This window comes from Gymnoscopelus braueri (genome assembly GCF_963280865.1).
Source record: "Gymnoscopelus braueri genome assembly, chromosome: 7".
NCBI lineage: Eukaryota > Metazoa > Chordata > Actinopteri > Myctophiformes > Myctophidae > Gymnoscopelus > Gymnoscopelus braueri.
The window spans coordinates 51243271-51259992 of record NC_137608.1 but is presented as its reverse complement, the minus strand read 5'-3'; the positions used below and the strand labels follow the sequence as shown (position 1 = coordinate 51259992).

At 39.5% G+C, this 16722-nt stretch overlaps 2 protein-coding genes across 3 annotated transcripts in view; both read right to left on the bottom strand.

The window, feature by feature from the left end:
* The window catches only part of LOC308087924 (H-2 class II histocompatibility antigen, E-S beta chain-like), a 224182-nt gene that overhangs the window by 192611 nt on the left and 14849 nt on the right, over positions 1 to 16722 (bottom strand). Inside the window, exons 4-8 of one of the 2 annotated variants that reach the window (XM_080432175.1) lie at positions 10623 to 10842; positions 10078 to 10145; positions 9421 to 9534; positions 8966 to 9022; positions 3035 to 3323 (exon numbers count right to left, since the gene is read on the bottom strand). The exons of the other annotated variant lie outside the window; for it this stretch is intronic. Of the exons in view, the coding sequence (XP_080288301.1) occupies positions 8985 to 9022; positions 9421 to 9534; positions 10078 to 10145; positions 10623 to 10842 (440 nt within the window). The 3' untranslated portion in view covers positions 3035 to 3323; positions 8966 to 8984. The remainder of the gene's footprint in view (positions 1 to 3034; positions 3324 to 8965; positions 9023 to 9420; positions 9535 to 10077; positions 10146 to 10622; positions 10843 to 16722) is intronic. 2 annotated transcript variants of the gene reach the window in all.
* LOC308087919 (H-2 class II histocompatibility antigen, E-S beta chain-like) overlaps positions 1 to 16722 on the bottom strand; it is a 662842-nt gene that overhangs the window by 645790 nt on the left and 330 nt on the right. The window lies entirely within an intron of this gene.

Genomic DNA, 16722 nt, shown 5'->3' with positions numbered 1-16722 from the left:
CTCTGTGCTTCATGTGTTGTTATGAAGGAACAACGTCATTAGTGTTTGTAGTGTTTTCACTGAGCTAAAATAGCCACATGAGCTAAGTTAAGCTAATGTAGCACAAGCTACTGTTGTATATTAGACCCCAAGATGCTTATATTTATGAACATTACACAAGTCCAAACCATATTAGAGATGTTAAAGTTACTTCACTAAAGTATACTTTTACCCACAATCATGAAAAAGCATTTGTTGTCTAAAGAACATGTGGATGCTAGCCTGGAGCTCATAGGTGTGAGTTGAGATGAACATCTCCATTGTTTAACAAAGTAGAACGAAGCCACAGACTTCTGTCTCCACTTCTCTCTTCCTATAGTCACACCTCGACAGCAGGGTGGGCAGGAAGCAGCCAGATAGAGACATTAGATGATCAAAGAGGTTGATCAGGTCACCTTCCAGGACGACCCCCACCCACAGGAACCTCCTCTTTTCTAATGTGAGCTACTACAGTGTATACAAAGTGAACTAAAATGTAACTCTGGACTGTGCCTTCTCCCCAGCCGTAAGGCTGCAAGGAGAGGGCTCCCTGGAACTCATGCTGTTTGTACTTGTTGCTGAATAAATCGAATGCCTGATCCAACCGGTCTGGACGTCTTCTCCACTTCTTACAAGCCGGCCTAGTAACCCGCAGTCCAGTACAGATACGACACTACGTCTGCACGTTGCCGTCTGTAACGACCAACCTAGCGACCTACCTACCTACCTACCTACCTACCTACCTACCTACCTACCTACCTACCTGTGGAAAACACATTTGGTGAATGTGGAGGTTGGCTTATCTTGTATTTTCTCTAAAAGACAGTTAGGAGAAAATACTGTATGAGTGAAATTTAAGAAAACACATGAGGCCCAATTATGTTTCTTATTCCTTTATTGATATTGCGACATTCCATTCAAACCAAGCAAATTAAAGCCAAAATCTAACATCTGAACTTCCAACCATTCATGATCAGGGGTGCAGATCCCAGGAGGGAAGGAGGGGACATGTCTGACATGTTCCTCCAATAAAGTATCTTTAAATAAATCATATAATTAAAAATCTATATTTAATAGAAGCTGATTCGACTTTTGAAATCATTCTCACATACAGTAAACACAATACTTTGTGAGGGTTTTGTTTTTGCCACCTGTGTGTCCTGATCATCAACAACTGCCAAATAAATGAATCCACAAGCTTCATCATCATCATCACTTGTCCACAGAGCTGTTAACTAGTTTAATGAGTGAAGTTCAGCCAATATGAACGGATAGAAACACAACAGTGGAGCTGAAAAACGGAAAGATAAATAATACTGACCAAGGAATATCTAAACTGTCCGAATTAGACACATATTTTGTTATTTATTTTAATAAAGTTTGCACAACCTTTCTGTTATTGTTAACTCTCATCGTGTCACTGTCACAACGCAGAGCGCTCACTCTCCTTATTAACATAATTAAAATTAATAATTAAAACCTTGTGGGAATTCAAATACATTTATTGGACTATTTATTTTTAGTTATGCTGCAGGACCACATTGGAAACAAGTGTTTCATTACACTTTAATGTGTTATCCTAGGTTTAAGTTGTTTTGTGATTTTGCTCTTTTACCGAAATCGAATCAAATCAAATCTCAAATGATGTGAATTAATGTGAAAGTATCAATGTTTGTAAGTCCTGCAGTTAAAGGTAGAGTAAGTGATTTTCTTTGGTTAAAATAAGTGTTAAATAGCTCTATATTCTGATAGTACTCATTGCTATAGTGTTTGTTCAGTAAAAGGAGTCTCCTTGTCTCTCCAGCTCTTTATAAAACAGAAAATGCATTTTCGTTTCAGTTTCAGTTTCATTTCCAATTTTATCCAATCAGGATAGAGAACTCAATCAGGATATAGATTAAACAAGTGAAATTGGAAGTGATGACACTAAGAAATGAGCAGGCAAAATTGGAACTGGAACACTATAAAAATGAAGCTTAAAAATGGGTACTTTCTCCTGATTGGCTGAGATTTTGACACCTACCAGAAAATGTATTTTCTGTTTATTAAAGAGCTGGAGTGACGGGGAGACTCCTGTTACTGAACAAACACTCTATAGCAATGATTACTATCAGAATATAGTGCTTAACCTTTTAACAAAATACTTTTTGTTTTAACCCAAAAATATCACTTACCCTACCTTTAAACATGGAGGCATGTTAATGTGTTTGTTGTTAAATCATGTGATGTCAACCTATAATGGATTATTTACATCAAAACATAACATTATAGTTTGTTTCATGCATTGAACATGGATTTTTTTGTTTTTTTCATACCAAATGTCAGACAAACTGTAATCATTGTGACCATTATTAGTTAGTTTAAAATCAAATGTTGGTGATATTATTGATGAGAAGATTCCTTGTTAGTGGTTCCCTCCTAAATTGTAATGAGATCTGCTCCCCTGCTCATGATATTGTAAAGGATTACATATACATGATTACATATTGTAAATGATTACATAATGATTACATATAAATCATTACTTAAATGATTGCATGTCATCAGTGTTTCCCATTCATTTCGTAGACTGTGGTGGCCCACCATTGTTTAATTTGGGTGGACCTAGACCTTCTAGGGTGGTCTGGGGTGAATATGTAATCATGTATATGTAATCATTTACAATATGTAATCATGAGCAGGGGAGCATATCTCATTACAACCAGCCTAGAGGGTTCAGGTCCACCCATCACCTCAGAACACCCTAGAGGATCAGGTCCATCCATCATAGGGAAACAGTGATGTCATAATGATCGTAACATTAACTATCACACATAATACATTATTACATAATAAATGACTTATGGTCAATTATAAAATAATAAAACCCTTTTAACAAACATTGCTGACTGACTTCCATTCAGATGGATATTAATATTATATATGTTATGAAGAACTCTGATTGTGTGTGTGATCATTTATTTAATGTTTCAATATAGTGTAGAACTGAAATATTATAAAAACCCTAAATCCTGACCTTTAACCTCACAGAAACTATGTTTATAAACCTAACCTTAACCTCACCTCAAAACCACGTCGAAACACCGGGAAAAGACAGAGTCTGCACACTAATTATCGTTAGCCTTGGCTAGCTAATTAGCATTTTAAATTGTTTAAAGGACACATTGCGAAAAAGGTTGATGATGTCATCATTGTGCTGCTGTTATGAGTATTTAAAAGCTGAAATGGACACACATGTATTTACTCCTCTCTCCACCAGGGGGCAGCAATGACTCCCTGCTTCTCTGAAAACACACCCAGGTGTTCTGTGAAAAGACATTAAACCAATAAGAATCAGAATGTATTAACTGTGTGAACGTGTTAACACTTTCGAACAACCTTCCCTTATAATAGTAAATTAATCATTCCCAAATAATTAGTTAATGTGTTATTTATAACTTGTTAAATGTGTGTCAGTGGTTAATGATTTAATGATTATTTATAAAACTATGCTATGAATAGTTAATAGATCATGAACACGTTATTAGTAAACTACTTAAAAACCTAACCTCCCAGCACCCTCCCTGCAACTACAGTAACCATCAAAGTAGAAACAACTCAGTCCATTCAAACAACATTTGACCAATACTTTGACAATAGTGTATCTTAGTAGGAAGGGCAGCTCAGTTGGTAGTGTGGAGATATATATAGGAACCAATGTGTGTAGCTACGGGGGGGAACACATTAGGTGAGACACCCATTCATTCATACTTGTGAGTCATTCCGGTTGTCAATAAAGCTACCTAAAAGGATACACGACCGTCTCATCGATATTAGTTATAAAGTATACTAATAGAACTTGTTACATGGTGTCAGAAGTGTCGAGTCCCGTCACAGTGATTATCGGAGGCCGTTAAGAAGAACGTTTGTTGAGTGCAGAAACGGACGTTTATATAGAAAGTCCCGGTCGGCGTTGCTAAGCTAATACGCTAACTAGCAGTTAGAAACTGTAGTAGTAGTATAGCAGATAGCTACCGAGTTGGGTAAAAAGAGACTGAGTGCTATTGAAGTCGGCATCGCGTGGTCCTGCTTGCCTGGAAGAAGATTTTTTTTTGAGCAAAAAAAAAAGTTTTAAAAATCTATAAAAAAATAAATAAAAAAAGGTTAAAAAAAAAAAAAAAAAGAGAGAGCCAAACAGCACAGAGAGAAGATGATGGATTCCCTGTTCTCCATAAGTCCACCAGAAAACTTTGATTTCTCAGACTTTCCAAGCTGGCCCAATTGGATCCGCAGGTTTGAGAGGTTCAGGGTTGCTGCTGGACTGGACCAAAAGGATGAAGACTATCAAGTAAATTCATTAGTTTACACCATGGGTGATAAAGCTGATGACATTCTGTGCACACTGGGCTTGAGTGATGCAGACAAAAAGGAATACAGTAAAGTAAAAGCAGCTTTTGATAAATATTTTGTTTGCAAACATAATGTGATCTATGAACGATGCAGATTTAACAAAAGATGCCAAGAGCCAGGTGAATCGGCTGAATCGTTCATTTCTGCAGTTTATAAACTAGCAGAACACTGCCAATATGGTGCACTGCAAGAGGACATGATCAGAGACAGGTTGGTGGTCGGCATAAGACACCAGGGCCTGTCAGAGAGTCTGCAGATGGACAGTGAGTTAACGCTGGCAAAAACTGTCCTAAAAATGAGGCAACACGAAGAGATTAAGAAACAGCAGCCCACTGTACGTGACACACATAGCCCAGACCAGAGAGAAGCTAATGTGGATATGATGAAGTTCAAGAAAAAGTTTCAAAAACAACCTCAAACAGGGAAAAGTGCCCACTTCAAGGGTCAAAATGACTATGAAAAAGGGCAGAAGAGCTGTGGTCGATGCGGCAAAGCACCACCACATTCCCTGAATAACTGTGCTGCAAGAGATGCAGAGTGCCGTAAATGCCACAAGAAAGGCCACTATGCAGCCCTCTGTAAAACAAAGCCAAGCAGCGTGGATGAAATCCAGGAACAGGAGGTAGAGACTGTTTTCTTGGGACAGGTGTCCGCAGGTGGACAGTCAAAAACATGGCAGAAGACACTGATGTTGAATGGCCAACAAACCACCTTTAAGCTGGACACAGGAGCGGACGTGACAGCCATTCCAGCTAAAGTCTACTCAAAGAAGCAGCATGGCCCACTCACCACTGCAACAAAGAGACTGCTGGGACCGGGCGACAACGCTCTACAAGTGAGAGGTCAGTTCAATGGCATCATAAAATACAAAGAGCAGACAACTGAACAGCCAGTGTTTGTCATACAAAGATTAGCTACCCCACTACTTGGCCTGCCAGCAATTGAAGCACTGCAGTTAGCCTACACGGTTGACAGTATTCAGGAGCAGACAGCTGACATTAAAAGGCTGTATCCCAAAGTTTTCACAGGCCTGGGATGCCTGCAGGGCATGTACAAAATTAAGCTAACAGACGATGCCAAGCCCTATGCATTGTCACTGCCCCGCCGTGTGCCTATACCCTTAATAGACAAAGTCAAAGAGGAGATCCAGAGAATGGAGACTCTGGGAGTAATTGCTCCCATCGATGAGCCCACAGAGTGGTGCGCAGGGATTGTTGTGGCACCAAAGCCCAACGGAAAGATCAGAATCTGTGTAGATCTGACACACCTGAATCAATACGTCTGCCGTGAAAGACTCATTCTGCCGGCAGTCGATGAAACCCTCGCCAAGCTGTCAGGAGCGAAAGTGTTTACAAAACTCGACGCCACAGCTGGCTTCTGGCAGGTGCCACTGCATCCAGAATCAGTTCCCCTGACAACGTTCATCACACTGTTCGGGAGGTACTGTTTTCACAGATTGCCATTTGGGATTTCATCAGCACCCGAGCACTTTCAAAAGAGACTGACACAGATGCTGTCAGGACTGGAAGGAACAGTGTGTCATGCAGATGACATCCTTGTCTTTGGGTCATCGCGTGAACAACATGACCACAGGCTGAGCAAAGTGTTGGAGAGACTACAGAAGGAACGGCTGACACTCAATGATGAAAAATGCCAGTTTGCTGTGGACCGTGTCAAGTTCCTAGGTCACATCGTCAGTGCCCAGGGCCTAGAAGCAGACCCAAGTAAAATTAAAGCCATCACGGACATGCCCACACCCACGGATATCGCTGGTGTTAGAAGATATTTGGGCATGGTGAATTATGTAGGGAAGTTCTCGCCACGTATTGCAGAGCTCTCACAGCCCATAAGGGAGCTGCTCAAAGCTGACAGCGACTGGGCGTGGGGGAGCATGCAGCAGCGGGCGTTCAAGGAGCTGCGTCGGGAGCTCAGCTCAGCCGCTGTCCTGGCACAATACTGCCCGAACAGAGTGACAAAAGTCGCAGCGGACGCTTCCTCATTTGGACTAGGAGGGGTCCTGTCTCAGAGGCAACCGTCAGGCGAATGGCGTCCAGCCGCCTTCATCTCACGCAGCATGACAGATGCGGAGCGTAGATACGCACAAATTGAAAAAGAGGCGCTGGCGCTGACCTGGGCGTGTGAGCGCTTTCAATCCTATTTAATAGGGATGGACTTTCTGATACAGACAGACCACAAACCCCTCATTTCCCTGCTGGGCAGCAGAGCCCTTGATGACTTGCCCCCTAGAATCCTGAGATTCAGACTGCGACTGCTTCGCTTCACATACAAAATCGAACATGTGCCAGGGAAGAACCTGGTTACAGCAGACGCACTGTCCAGGGCTCCGATCCAGGCGCCGCCGACGGCGGAGGAAACGCAGCTGGAGAAGGATGTTGGTGCTTACGTCAACCAAGTGGTGGAGCACCTACCTGCGTCAGAAGGGAGGCTGGCTCAGATCAGAGCCACACAAGAGGCAGACAGTATCTGCAAAAGATTAAAGAATCTGGTGCAAACTGGATGGCCTAACAGAAAGGCTCTCCCACCAGAGCTTCAGCCATACTGGCAGTATCGCCAGGATCTGCTTATTGCAGATGGACTGCTGATGAAAGGTGAACGACTTGTCATCCCTGACTCTATGCAAGAGGAGATGCTGAACAAAGTTCATGAAGGTCACCAGGGAATCACAAAGTGTATCGCCAGAGCACAACAATCCATATGGTGGCCAGGTCTGTCAAAACACATAAAGCAGAAAGTGGGAAACTGTGCAATATGTGCCAAGGAGGCTCATAACTTCCCAGAACCACTGCTGACGACACCGTTGCCGGACAGACCGTGGCAGCGTGTCGGAGCAGATCTTTTCCAGTGGAATGCAGCTATGTACCTGGTGGTGGTCGACTACTTCTCACGCTACATAGAAGTAGCTCACCTCACTTCCACTACCTCAGCCCATGTAAAGGAGAAATTAAAGTCTATCTTTGCACGTCATGGGGTCGCGGAGGTTCTGGTCACTGACAATGTTCACAGTTTGCTGCAGCAGAGTTTGCAGACTTTGCCAGAGAGTACGACTTCAGACATGTGACCAGTAGCCCCCGTTATCCTCAAGGTAATTCGGAGGCTGAAAGGGCTGTGGGAACAGTGAAATCGCTCCTGAATAAGGGAGAGGATCCATACAAGGCCCTCATGGCTTACAGAGCCACACCCCTGGCACAAGGTGCATCTCCTGCACAGCTGCTGATGGGTCGAAACATCAGGACACCCCTGCCCGTCAGTCAGGAGAAGTTGGAGCCGAGGTGGCCTGACCTACAGTCTTTCAAAGAGAAGGATCAGCAGATGAAGGAGAAGCAAGCATCCTGTTTCAATCAAAGACACCGCACACAGCCGAGACAAGAGCTCAGACCAGGACAAAGAGTCTGGGTGAAGAACACCGAGCAGCCTGGGACCATCACAGGTCCAGCCCAGACACCAAGGTCCTACAACATCGAGCTGCCATCTGGAAGTCTTCGTAGAAACCGATCCCACATCAGGGTCATTCCAGAGACTTCTAAAGTTACTAGATCAGGGCGCATGATTAAAAGACCAGTCAGAATGGACTTATAATAACCTGTGTCTTAGATAGAAAGCTGCTGATAAACAGGGCAGAATAATCCCTGCACAGCTTTGGGGACTCAGGCAGTCTAACCTGACCCCTAGATAGGAACAGTACATTTAAGTTAATTCATATCATATGTAGTTTGTTTAAAAGAGAATAGACACTACAAGTAATTCATTTGCAAAGTTATATTGTGTGAAACATAAATGTTATTCTGAGGAATTCTTTAATAGTTGATTTCATACTGTACGCTCCTGAGTTAAAGTAAAAGAAAATAATTGTGTTTGTGTAAGTACAGTAAAAGAAATGAACAGTGTTTGAAAAAAAGAAATGTTATACTTCACTAAAAGAGGGAGATGTGGAGATATATATAGGAACCAATGTGTGTAGCTACGGGGGGAACACATTAGGTGAGACACCCATTCATTCATACTTGTGAGTCATTCCGGTTGTCAATAAAGCTACCTAAAAGGATACACGACCGTCTCATCGATATTAGTTATAAAGTATACTAATAGAACTTGTTACAGGTAGAACACTCTCCTTTGAACCACAAGGTTCTGTCTTTGATCCTGTTAGTGATGGAATGAACAGTATTTTCAATGAACTGAATCATTGGGTACAGTTCACTGAAATGTTCTGTTCAATGTACTGAATCATTGGGTACAGTTAACTGAAATGTTGTGTTCAATGTATATACCCATTGATGATGGTCCAAACTACCCCCCCCCCCCAATCTGACCACATTGTCATCAGTGTTGTCTGATACAACACATCATTGGATTATCTAATTTGATTATTAGATTAATTATTATAAGAAATTAAGCAGAAGACACATGATAATGTGAATTCACACAAACCGGGATGGTTTACCAGGCTAGTTGTTTCACTTCTTACACATTGTTTTGTGTATGTTTTCTAGTTTTATACAATTTCATACATGATAAAAAAAAGAAAGAGGAAGTGAACCTGGGTGTGTGGGAGGAGTCTAAAGATTCTCATTGGTTGTCGGCACCAGAATACGACCTGATAGAAGAAGAAAAAGAGAGACAGTTAAAACAGACACACAAATAAATCCTATGTACTGTATTGTGTGTTTATTTCTCCATAAAATGCATAAATGTACACACAATAACACAACAACACAACAACACAACAACATTAGGGTTCAGTCATCAGAACTAATGTGAACATTTGACTCTTATTTAGGACTAAATGTAACACTGATGTATCAAAGCTAAATGTGACAACAGAGAACACACTTTGACCTCTAACTAGGTTGTCTAAACCAATATAAACAAGTTTAGGTTGTGGCTTTACAGTTTGTTTGCATTTCTGATCTGACCTCATTTCTTCCACTGGTAGTATAATAATTAATGAAACATGTTAATTAAACATGTTAATTAAACTAAAATGATAATCACCTCGTTTCTTCCACTGGAAGTAGATGAATCCAGACAGGAACAAGACCAGACCCAGAACCAGACCTGATGCTCCCATGGCCACCTTGTTCTTCACTGACTCTGGCATGGAGTCATCTGACAATACAATTATCATATCATATCATATCATATCATATCATATCATATCTCATATTATTACAGTAGATTAAAACACCTTGTTCTTCACAGACTCTGACATGGAGTCATCTAACAGTAAGCTACAACAACCAAACACAATAAACAATAAACAGACGACACAGTCATTGTGAGTCTGTTCAGTAATAATGAGTCCAACCCTATTGGTCCAGTCCTTGAGGAGTTTGTCACCTGATGTGACATGTCCTTCTTAGAGCTAAATACATCCAAAAGAAAGGATATGATGATAGATTTTAGAAGACATGAATCAACCTTTTACTATGATGATTATAAACCAGGCTGTGGAATGTGCAGAAAGTATCTTGGGACGCTACAAGCTTGTAGATCTGCTATTTTTGAAAAATCTTGAACATTTGTGCAAATCTTTGAATATAATTTAAATATATTTTTTAAACAACATTTTTAACTCCAATATTTGCTTCTGGGGGGTCTTTGTATATCTGCTACTTAGACACTAGATTACACTAGAATACAGTAACTGACCCCAGTCCATCTTGATAGGCGCGGTCAGGCTGGGATGTTCCACCATGCATGTGATCTTCTCTCCTGATCTGTAATACACACAGACACACACACACATTCCGTTGGGAATGTGTGTGTGTGTGTTGAGATCCGTTGATCTTTATTAACGTTTTGTTTGACTATTTCTGTGTAGGAGCTTGAATGCCCTGCTGGGCTCTCCTCCGCTCTAGTGTTTATTGTGTATTCCACTATTCCCTCCCCATTGCAGAAAAAATAGGAAGGCAAGAGGCAAAAGAAACTTAGTAACGAGATACGCATCGTGTGTGTGTGTGTGTGTGTGTGTGTGTGTGTGTGTGTGTGTGTGTGTGTGTGTGTGTGTGTGTGTGTGTGTGTGTGTGTGTGTGTGTGTGTGTGTGTGTGTGTGTGTGACTTAACATTAGCCTACCAATTAATGGGCCATTTTCAGAAAGTGAGTGACACTTGTTTTATTTTTAAAATAATGTATATATAAGTGTCTATTAGGTGTTTATTTCTATGTACTGTATAGGTGTCTGTTAGGTGTGTACCTGGGTGTGTACTCCAGGTAGGAGTGGTACTGGTAGTACCAGTCTCCATCAGACAGCTCATCGGTAGAGGAGAGGCCAGAGGTCAAAGGTTCTTGACCTATCCACCAGGTCACCAGGATCACTTTAGGATAGAAGTCGTAGCTGCTGCACCTCAGCATGTGAGTGTGTTCACCACGACGAGGGGGAGTCTCTGACTTCAGTCTCACTTTGGGCTCCACTCCTAAAAAAGATCATTATTATTATTATTATTATTATTATTATTATTATTATTATTATTATTATTACCCTTATTATTATTATTATTATTATTATTATTATTATTATTATTATTATTATTATTATTATTATATAACTGTCACAGGAAAATGTCATTATCATTAATAATTGTATATCATCCATTGTGATTCATTGTAGACCTGGCACCTGGCATCCAATTATTTATTTGTTTGATATTATACTGTTTAGACTAATGCTAGGTTCTTGGTTTACCTATGATCCTAGATTACTATTTCTATGCATTTGATGTATTACCTTGTGTTTTCTTTGCTTACTGTGAATCTCTCTGGATTAAGAGCGTCTGATAAATGCCTGCATTGTTCATTGTAACTGTAAGTGTCAGTGTTTGGCCACCAGAGAACAACATTTCATAGAGTACTGTAGATTCTACAATAGTCTACAGTTTTCTACAAAGTAGAATGCATTTATTAAACGTAATTTAAACATATTAAATAATTCACAGTTACACAGTGCTTTACATAAGCAACAATAAACCAAGCAATATCATTTAATGAAAATTGCTCAAATGAATAAGAGTAGAAACAAACAAAACAATATCCTGTAAAATATTGTGATTAAAAACATACAAAACAAACTAGTAAAGACAATAATTAAAATATAAAATCAAGGTGATGAAATGAAGTGTATAGAGGTGTGTTTTAGCCTGCCTGGTTCTTTTTAAAGACAAAAAGAAAAAATATTAATCCTGGTGTCTCTGTTTTAGGCAGGTGACAGTGGTGGAAAAAGTACTCAAAAGTTTTACTCGAGTAAAAGTATATTACTGCAATGCAGAAGTACTCCGTTACAAGTAAAAGTCTGGAATTCAGAATTTACTTGAGTAAAAGTACAAAAGAATTGGTATCAAAATGTACTTAAAGTACCAAAAGTAAAAGTACTAAAATGTTTGAAAATAGCAGATCTACAAGATCACAATGCGACACGTTGTGTAGATCGGCTATTTTCAAATAGTGGTATAAAATAGGGATAAGTGGTTAATGTATGCTTTATAATATAATCATTTATATCTGCAAAGTAACGAGTAACTAAAGTTTTCAAATAATTGTAGTGGAGTAAAAGTATGATATTTGCCTCTGAGATGTAGTGGAGCAGAAGTAAAAGTATAGACAATTGGAAATACTCCAGTAAAGTAAAAGTACCTCAAAATTGTACTTAAGTAGGCTACAGTACTTGACTAAATGTACTTAGTTACTTTACACCACTGCAGGTTATTACATGTACTGTAGGTGAAAACGCTCATAGCCTAGATCTATATGTTTCATTTATACTCTGTGTACGATGGTGACACCACATGTTGTGAGCTTGTAGATCTGCTATTTCCACTGCGTGACAGCCTGTTAGGATACAGTATAAATCAAGAGGATCTGAAATGTTTCTCAGCAGATAAATAAATATGTAATAATTATTATCAGATCAATATTAACACCATGAATCATCTCTGAATAGAATCATGTGATTTCATGTTATAGTTTATGAGGTGATGAGTGTTGAGTGCTGCTCTGAGATCAGCTCACCTCTCTTGTTCAGAACATTGGAGTAGTAGATCTCAATGCTGGGTTTGCAGAATGCCTCTCGTTGTGCTCTCCTCACAGCCAGTTCTGTAGGATTTTTATTCATGCGCTCTGCGTTCTTCACACCAAGCTCAGTGTATCCAACCCACTGATCTACTCTACTGTCCCACCTGAGGTACTCATCACCATCGAAATTCTTTGAGTATATGAACTGTATGTCCTTCAGCTCACTGGAGTTAAACACACAGCGGGTAGCCTCATAGAACACATATCCATCTGGAAATAGACAATTAGAAATGTCATTAATGTTCCGTTTTATTATCATCTGTATATTATCAACACTAGGCTAACTGCCCCCCATCGGCCAAATATGTCACTACATAAAGTCTAAAATAGGTTCAGGATGTGAAATCTGGCATTTAAATATTTTGAATGTATATTGAATATCTTAAATACAACAAGATTGAGCTACGAGTTAAGTTGTGTTTCTCTATGTGTCCAATTGTCTAGCATGTAGCCCCCACAGTCAAATTAGCCAGAAACGGCGTGCAACAGACCTGCCAATTGGGCTCAGCCCTATTGGCATTTGGCATGACTGGTAACACGTTGGACTGGCGAATGGGAGCCTCAATCCCAGCTCGCTGCGTTCCACTACACATGGCTGAGTAAACAAGGACTGTCTGTCTGTCTGTCTGTCTTATTAATTGATAAATTAAACGACCATAAAACAACAGTAACAACACACTCTACCAGCCTTCAGTGGTGGAAAAAGTACACAAATGTTTTAAAGTATCAATACTGCAATGTAGAAATAGGCTACTCTGTTACAATTAAAAGTCCGGAATTCAAAATACTTGAGTAAAAGTATCAAAGTATTTGCATCAAAATGTACAAGTACCAAAAGTAAAAGTACTCATTATACAAAATCTCACATTTCAAGTTTTCAAATGTAGGCCTATACAATTCTTTTGAAAATAGCAGATCTAAAAGCTCACAATGCGTCACGCTTGTAGATCGGCTATTTTCAAATGGCCATATAGGGCTGAAGTGGTTACTGTATGTCTTGTAATAATAATCGAAATCTACAAAGTAACTAGTAACTAGAGTTTTCAAATAATTGTAGTCGAGTACAAGTAGGCTACAATATTTGCCTCTGAGATGTAGTGGAGTAGAAGTAAAAGTATTAGAAATTGGAAATACTTGCGTAAAGTACAAATACCTCAAAATTGTACTTAAGTACAGTACTTGAGTAAAGACGTACCAAAATCCATTTGAAAAAAATGCTTCTCACTGTTCTCAGGTAAAATATTGATATACGATTAAAATGCGATTAATTAATTACAAAGCCTCTTAATTCGATATTTTTTTGTAATCGAGTCCGAGCCCTAATTTTGATATGTTTTATTTTGATGGTAACTTTTGTATAATCGTATTATCTTGGATTTTGACATGATTCATGTCTTTTAATTGAAAATCCTAAATAAATAAATTAAAGTGTGTGTGTGCGTGCGTGCGTGTGCGTGTGAGTGCGTGCGTGCGTGCGTGTGTGTGTGTGTGCGTGTGTGTGTGTATATATTTAACCGTTTTAGTTAATAACTATTGTGTTCATAGTATTCATGTACCTTTCACTGGTGGTTTCTTCAAGGCAGTGCGAACGGTGTCCAGCTCGGATTTGCAGAACTGCTGTCTATTCAAAGCTCCTTCATAAGCTCCTGGCCAGTTGATATGATCTACAAACGGAGGCTGAGGCTCCACGCCTTCCCTTTGTTGAAGTCTGCATACACCATCACTTCACCATCCAGAGCAAACATCCACTCTTTATATGAGTCTTTAACTGTGTCTGAACAGCCAAGGACTGAAATCTGCTCATGGAACACTGGAAAAACGAACAAAGATGAAATTAAATTCAACAACAAACTTCTTCACAGTAACAATAACACATAATCATCATGTTAAAGAATCATGTTTGGTTCTTATATGAAGTGAAAGGTTGTACATTAAAAGTAGCTTCCTGTCAAACGTTTTATTCACACTGAAACAGATTCAAATGTTTTAATGTATTTTTTATTTTTTATTATGAAAGTAATTCATACGGAAAATTTTATTTCATGATGTCACAACAACCCAGGTATCAAATCATGTCAGATTTCTAGTGTGATGACGTCAACACGCCCCGCCCACCGCAGCGTCCGCTCGTCAGGACCCGACGTCTCCGTGTCGTCCTTGATCAGCGTTTACCGTGCGCTGCGCCGAGCGACCACCCGGCGTAGCGGCCGAGTAGCGTGGCGCTGTCGTAACTAAGTACATTTACTCAAGTACTGTACTTCAGTACAATTTTGGTACTTTTACTTTACTGGAGTATTTCCAATTTTCAATACTTTTACTCCACTACATCTCAGAGACAACACATTGTACTTTTACTCCACTACTTATTCAATTATTTGACAACTTTAGTTACTAGTTACTTTGTAGATTTATATTATTATATTATTATTATTACAAAACATACATTACCCACTTCAGCCCTATATATATTTTGGCCAAAGATTTCTATACATTTTAGACGATAACTTGTGAAACAGGACATTCTGCATAATGACTACTTCTACTTCTGGTAGCCTACTTTAAGTAAATTATTTTACCAATAAATAAGTAAAATAAACCCCACACGGTGTAACATTTATTTAACAGTTAAAATAGTATATTTTACATAGCAGCAGTTACAAAGAGGTATAAAACATGTACAACCATATAAGTGCAACACTCTTACATGATGAAATATGGAGATGTGAGGTTTCTGGAATCCCCAGGGTTCTATAATAGGCCCCTCCTCCTCCCTCTGCACAAAACCCTCATTTTCATGATGTATTATATTATATTCTCCATATTTCATGATGTCACAACAACAGTTCCTAACATCTGTATTAATGTTTATGTATTTGGACCAACATTCAAGATTCAATGTTGTATATACAGGTAGCAAAAGGAGTGTCTGTCTGTCTGTCTGTCTGTCTGTCTGTGTCTGTGTCTGTGTCTGTGTCTGTGTCTGTGTTTGTGTGTGCGTGCGTGCGTGCGTGCGTGCATGCGTGCGTGCGTGCGTGCCCGTGTGCATGTCATTTTTTTGTACTGTGCATTGTTCATATTTGGTTTTATATAATAACAGTATATATAAATGGATATATTATATAATAACATAAATATAATGTACTTACTTCCTGGGATCGCTTTGACATGAAGTACAGAGGAGAGGATGAGGAGGGTGGCTGTAATCTTCATCATCAATGATCAAAACTGAGCTGAATTTAATAGATGAGAATAAACAGATGAGAATAAACAGATGAGAATAGACAGATCAGAATAAACAGATGTTTACTGAAAGAGAAGTTTTGGATTCTGAAAGAGAATGAAGGAGGACTCGTTCTCTAGTTTAGAAGAATCAGCCAATCAGATTAAAGATATTATGTTACATCATCTGTTTCTGGAAGACGACAGTCATGATTATTGCACATAATCATGTATGGTATATAGCTGCTGCCTATGCACCTTATGTCTCCTCATGTACATACTGTACCTTATGCACCTTATGTCTAACCTCATGTACATACTGTACCTTATGCACCTTCTGTCTCGTCACGTACATGCTGTACCTTATGCACCTTATGTCTCCTCATGTACACACTGTATGTAAATATCCTTGTTTAATTCATACTTTATTCTCTCCCCCCCCCTGTCTTCTTTTCTTTCTCTTTCTGAAAATAACTAAAACGATGGAGCTGGAAAAAATTTTAACAATTTCACCCACTTCTTTACACCTTTAACCTGTGATGTGACAATAAACATGATTCTGATTCTGTTGAAGAGAGACTAAACAAACTGATTCACATTATGTGGGGAACCAAAACAATGCGACACCAACGGGAAACAATTGTTTTTTTTGCCTTTTTTCGAAACCGGATAACAGGGCTCAGTTTTAGAATGAATACGAGGCTTTCCTCCAACCTGCTCATCAGAAGCAGTTAGGGGTTCAGTGCCTTGCTCAAGGACACTTCAACATGAAGCCAGGAGGAGTCAGGAATCAAACCGGGAACCTCTGTAAACTGAACTCACAGACGCTCCTCTAATCCAAGCCTCATTACATCTCACTGATGAAACCATCATGTCATGTGATCAAAGTGTTACTTCAGAGGTGTGTGTGTGTGTGTGTGTGTGTGTGTGTGTGTGTGTGTGTGTGTGTGTGTGTGTGTGTGTGTGTGTGTGTGTGTGTGTGTGTGTGTGTGTGTTTTCAGCGTTGCTGG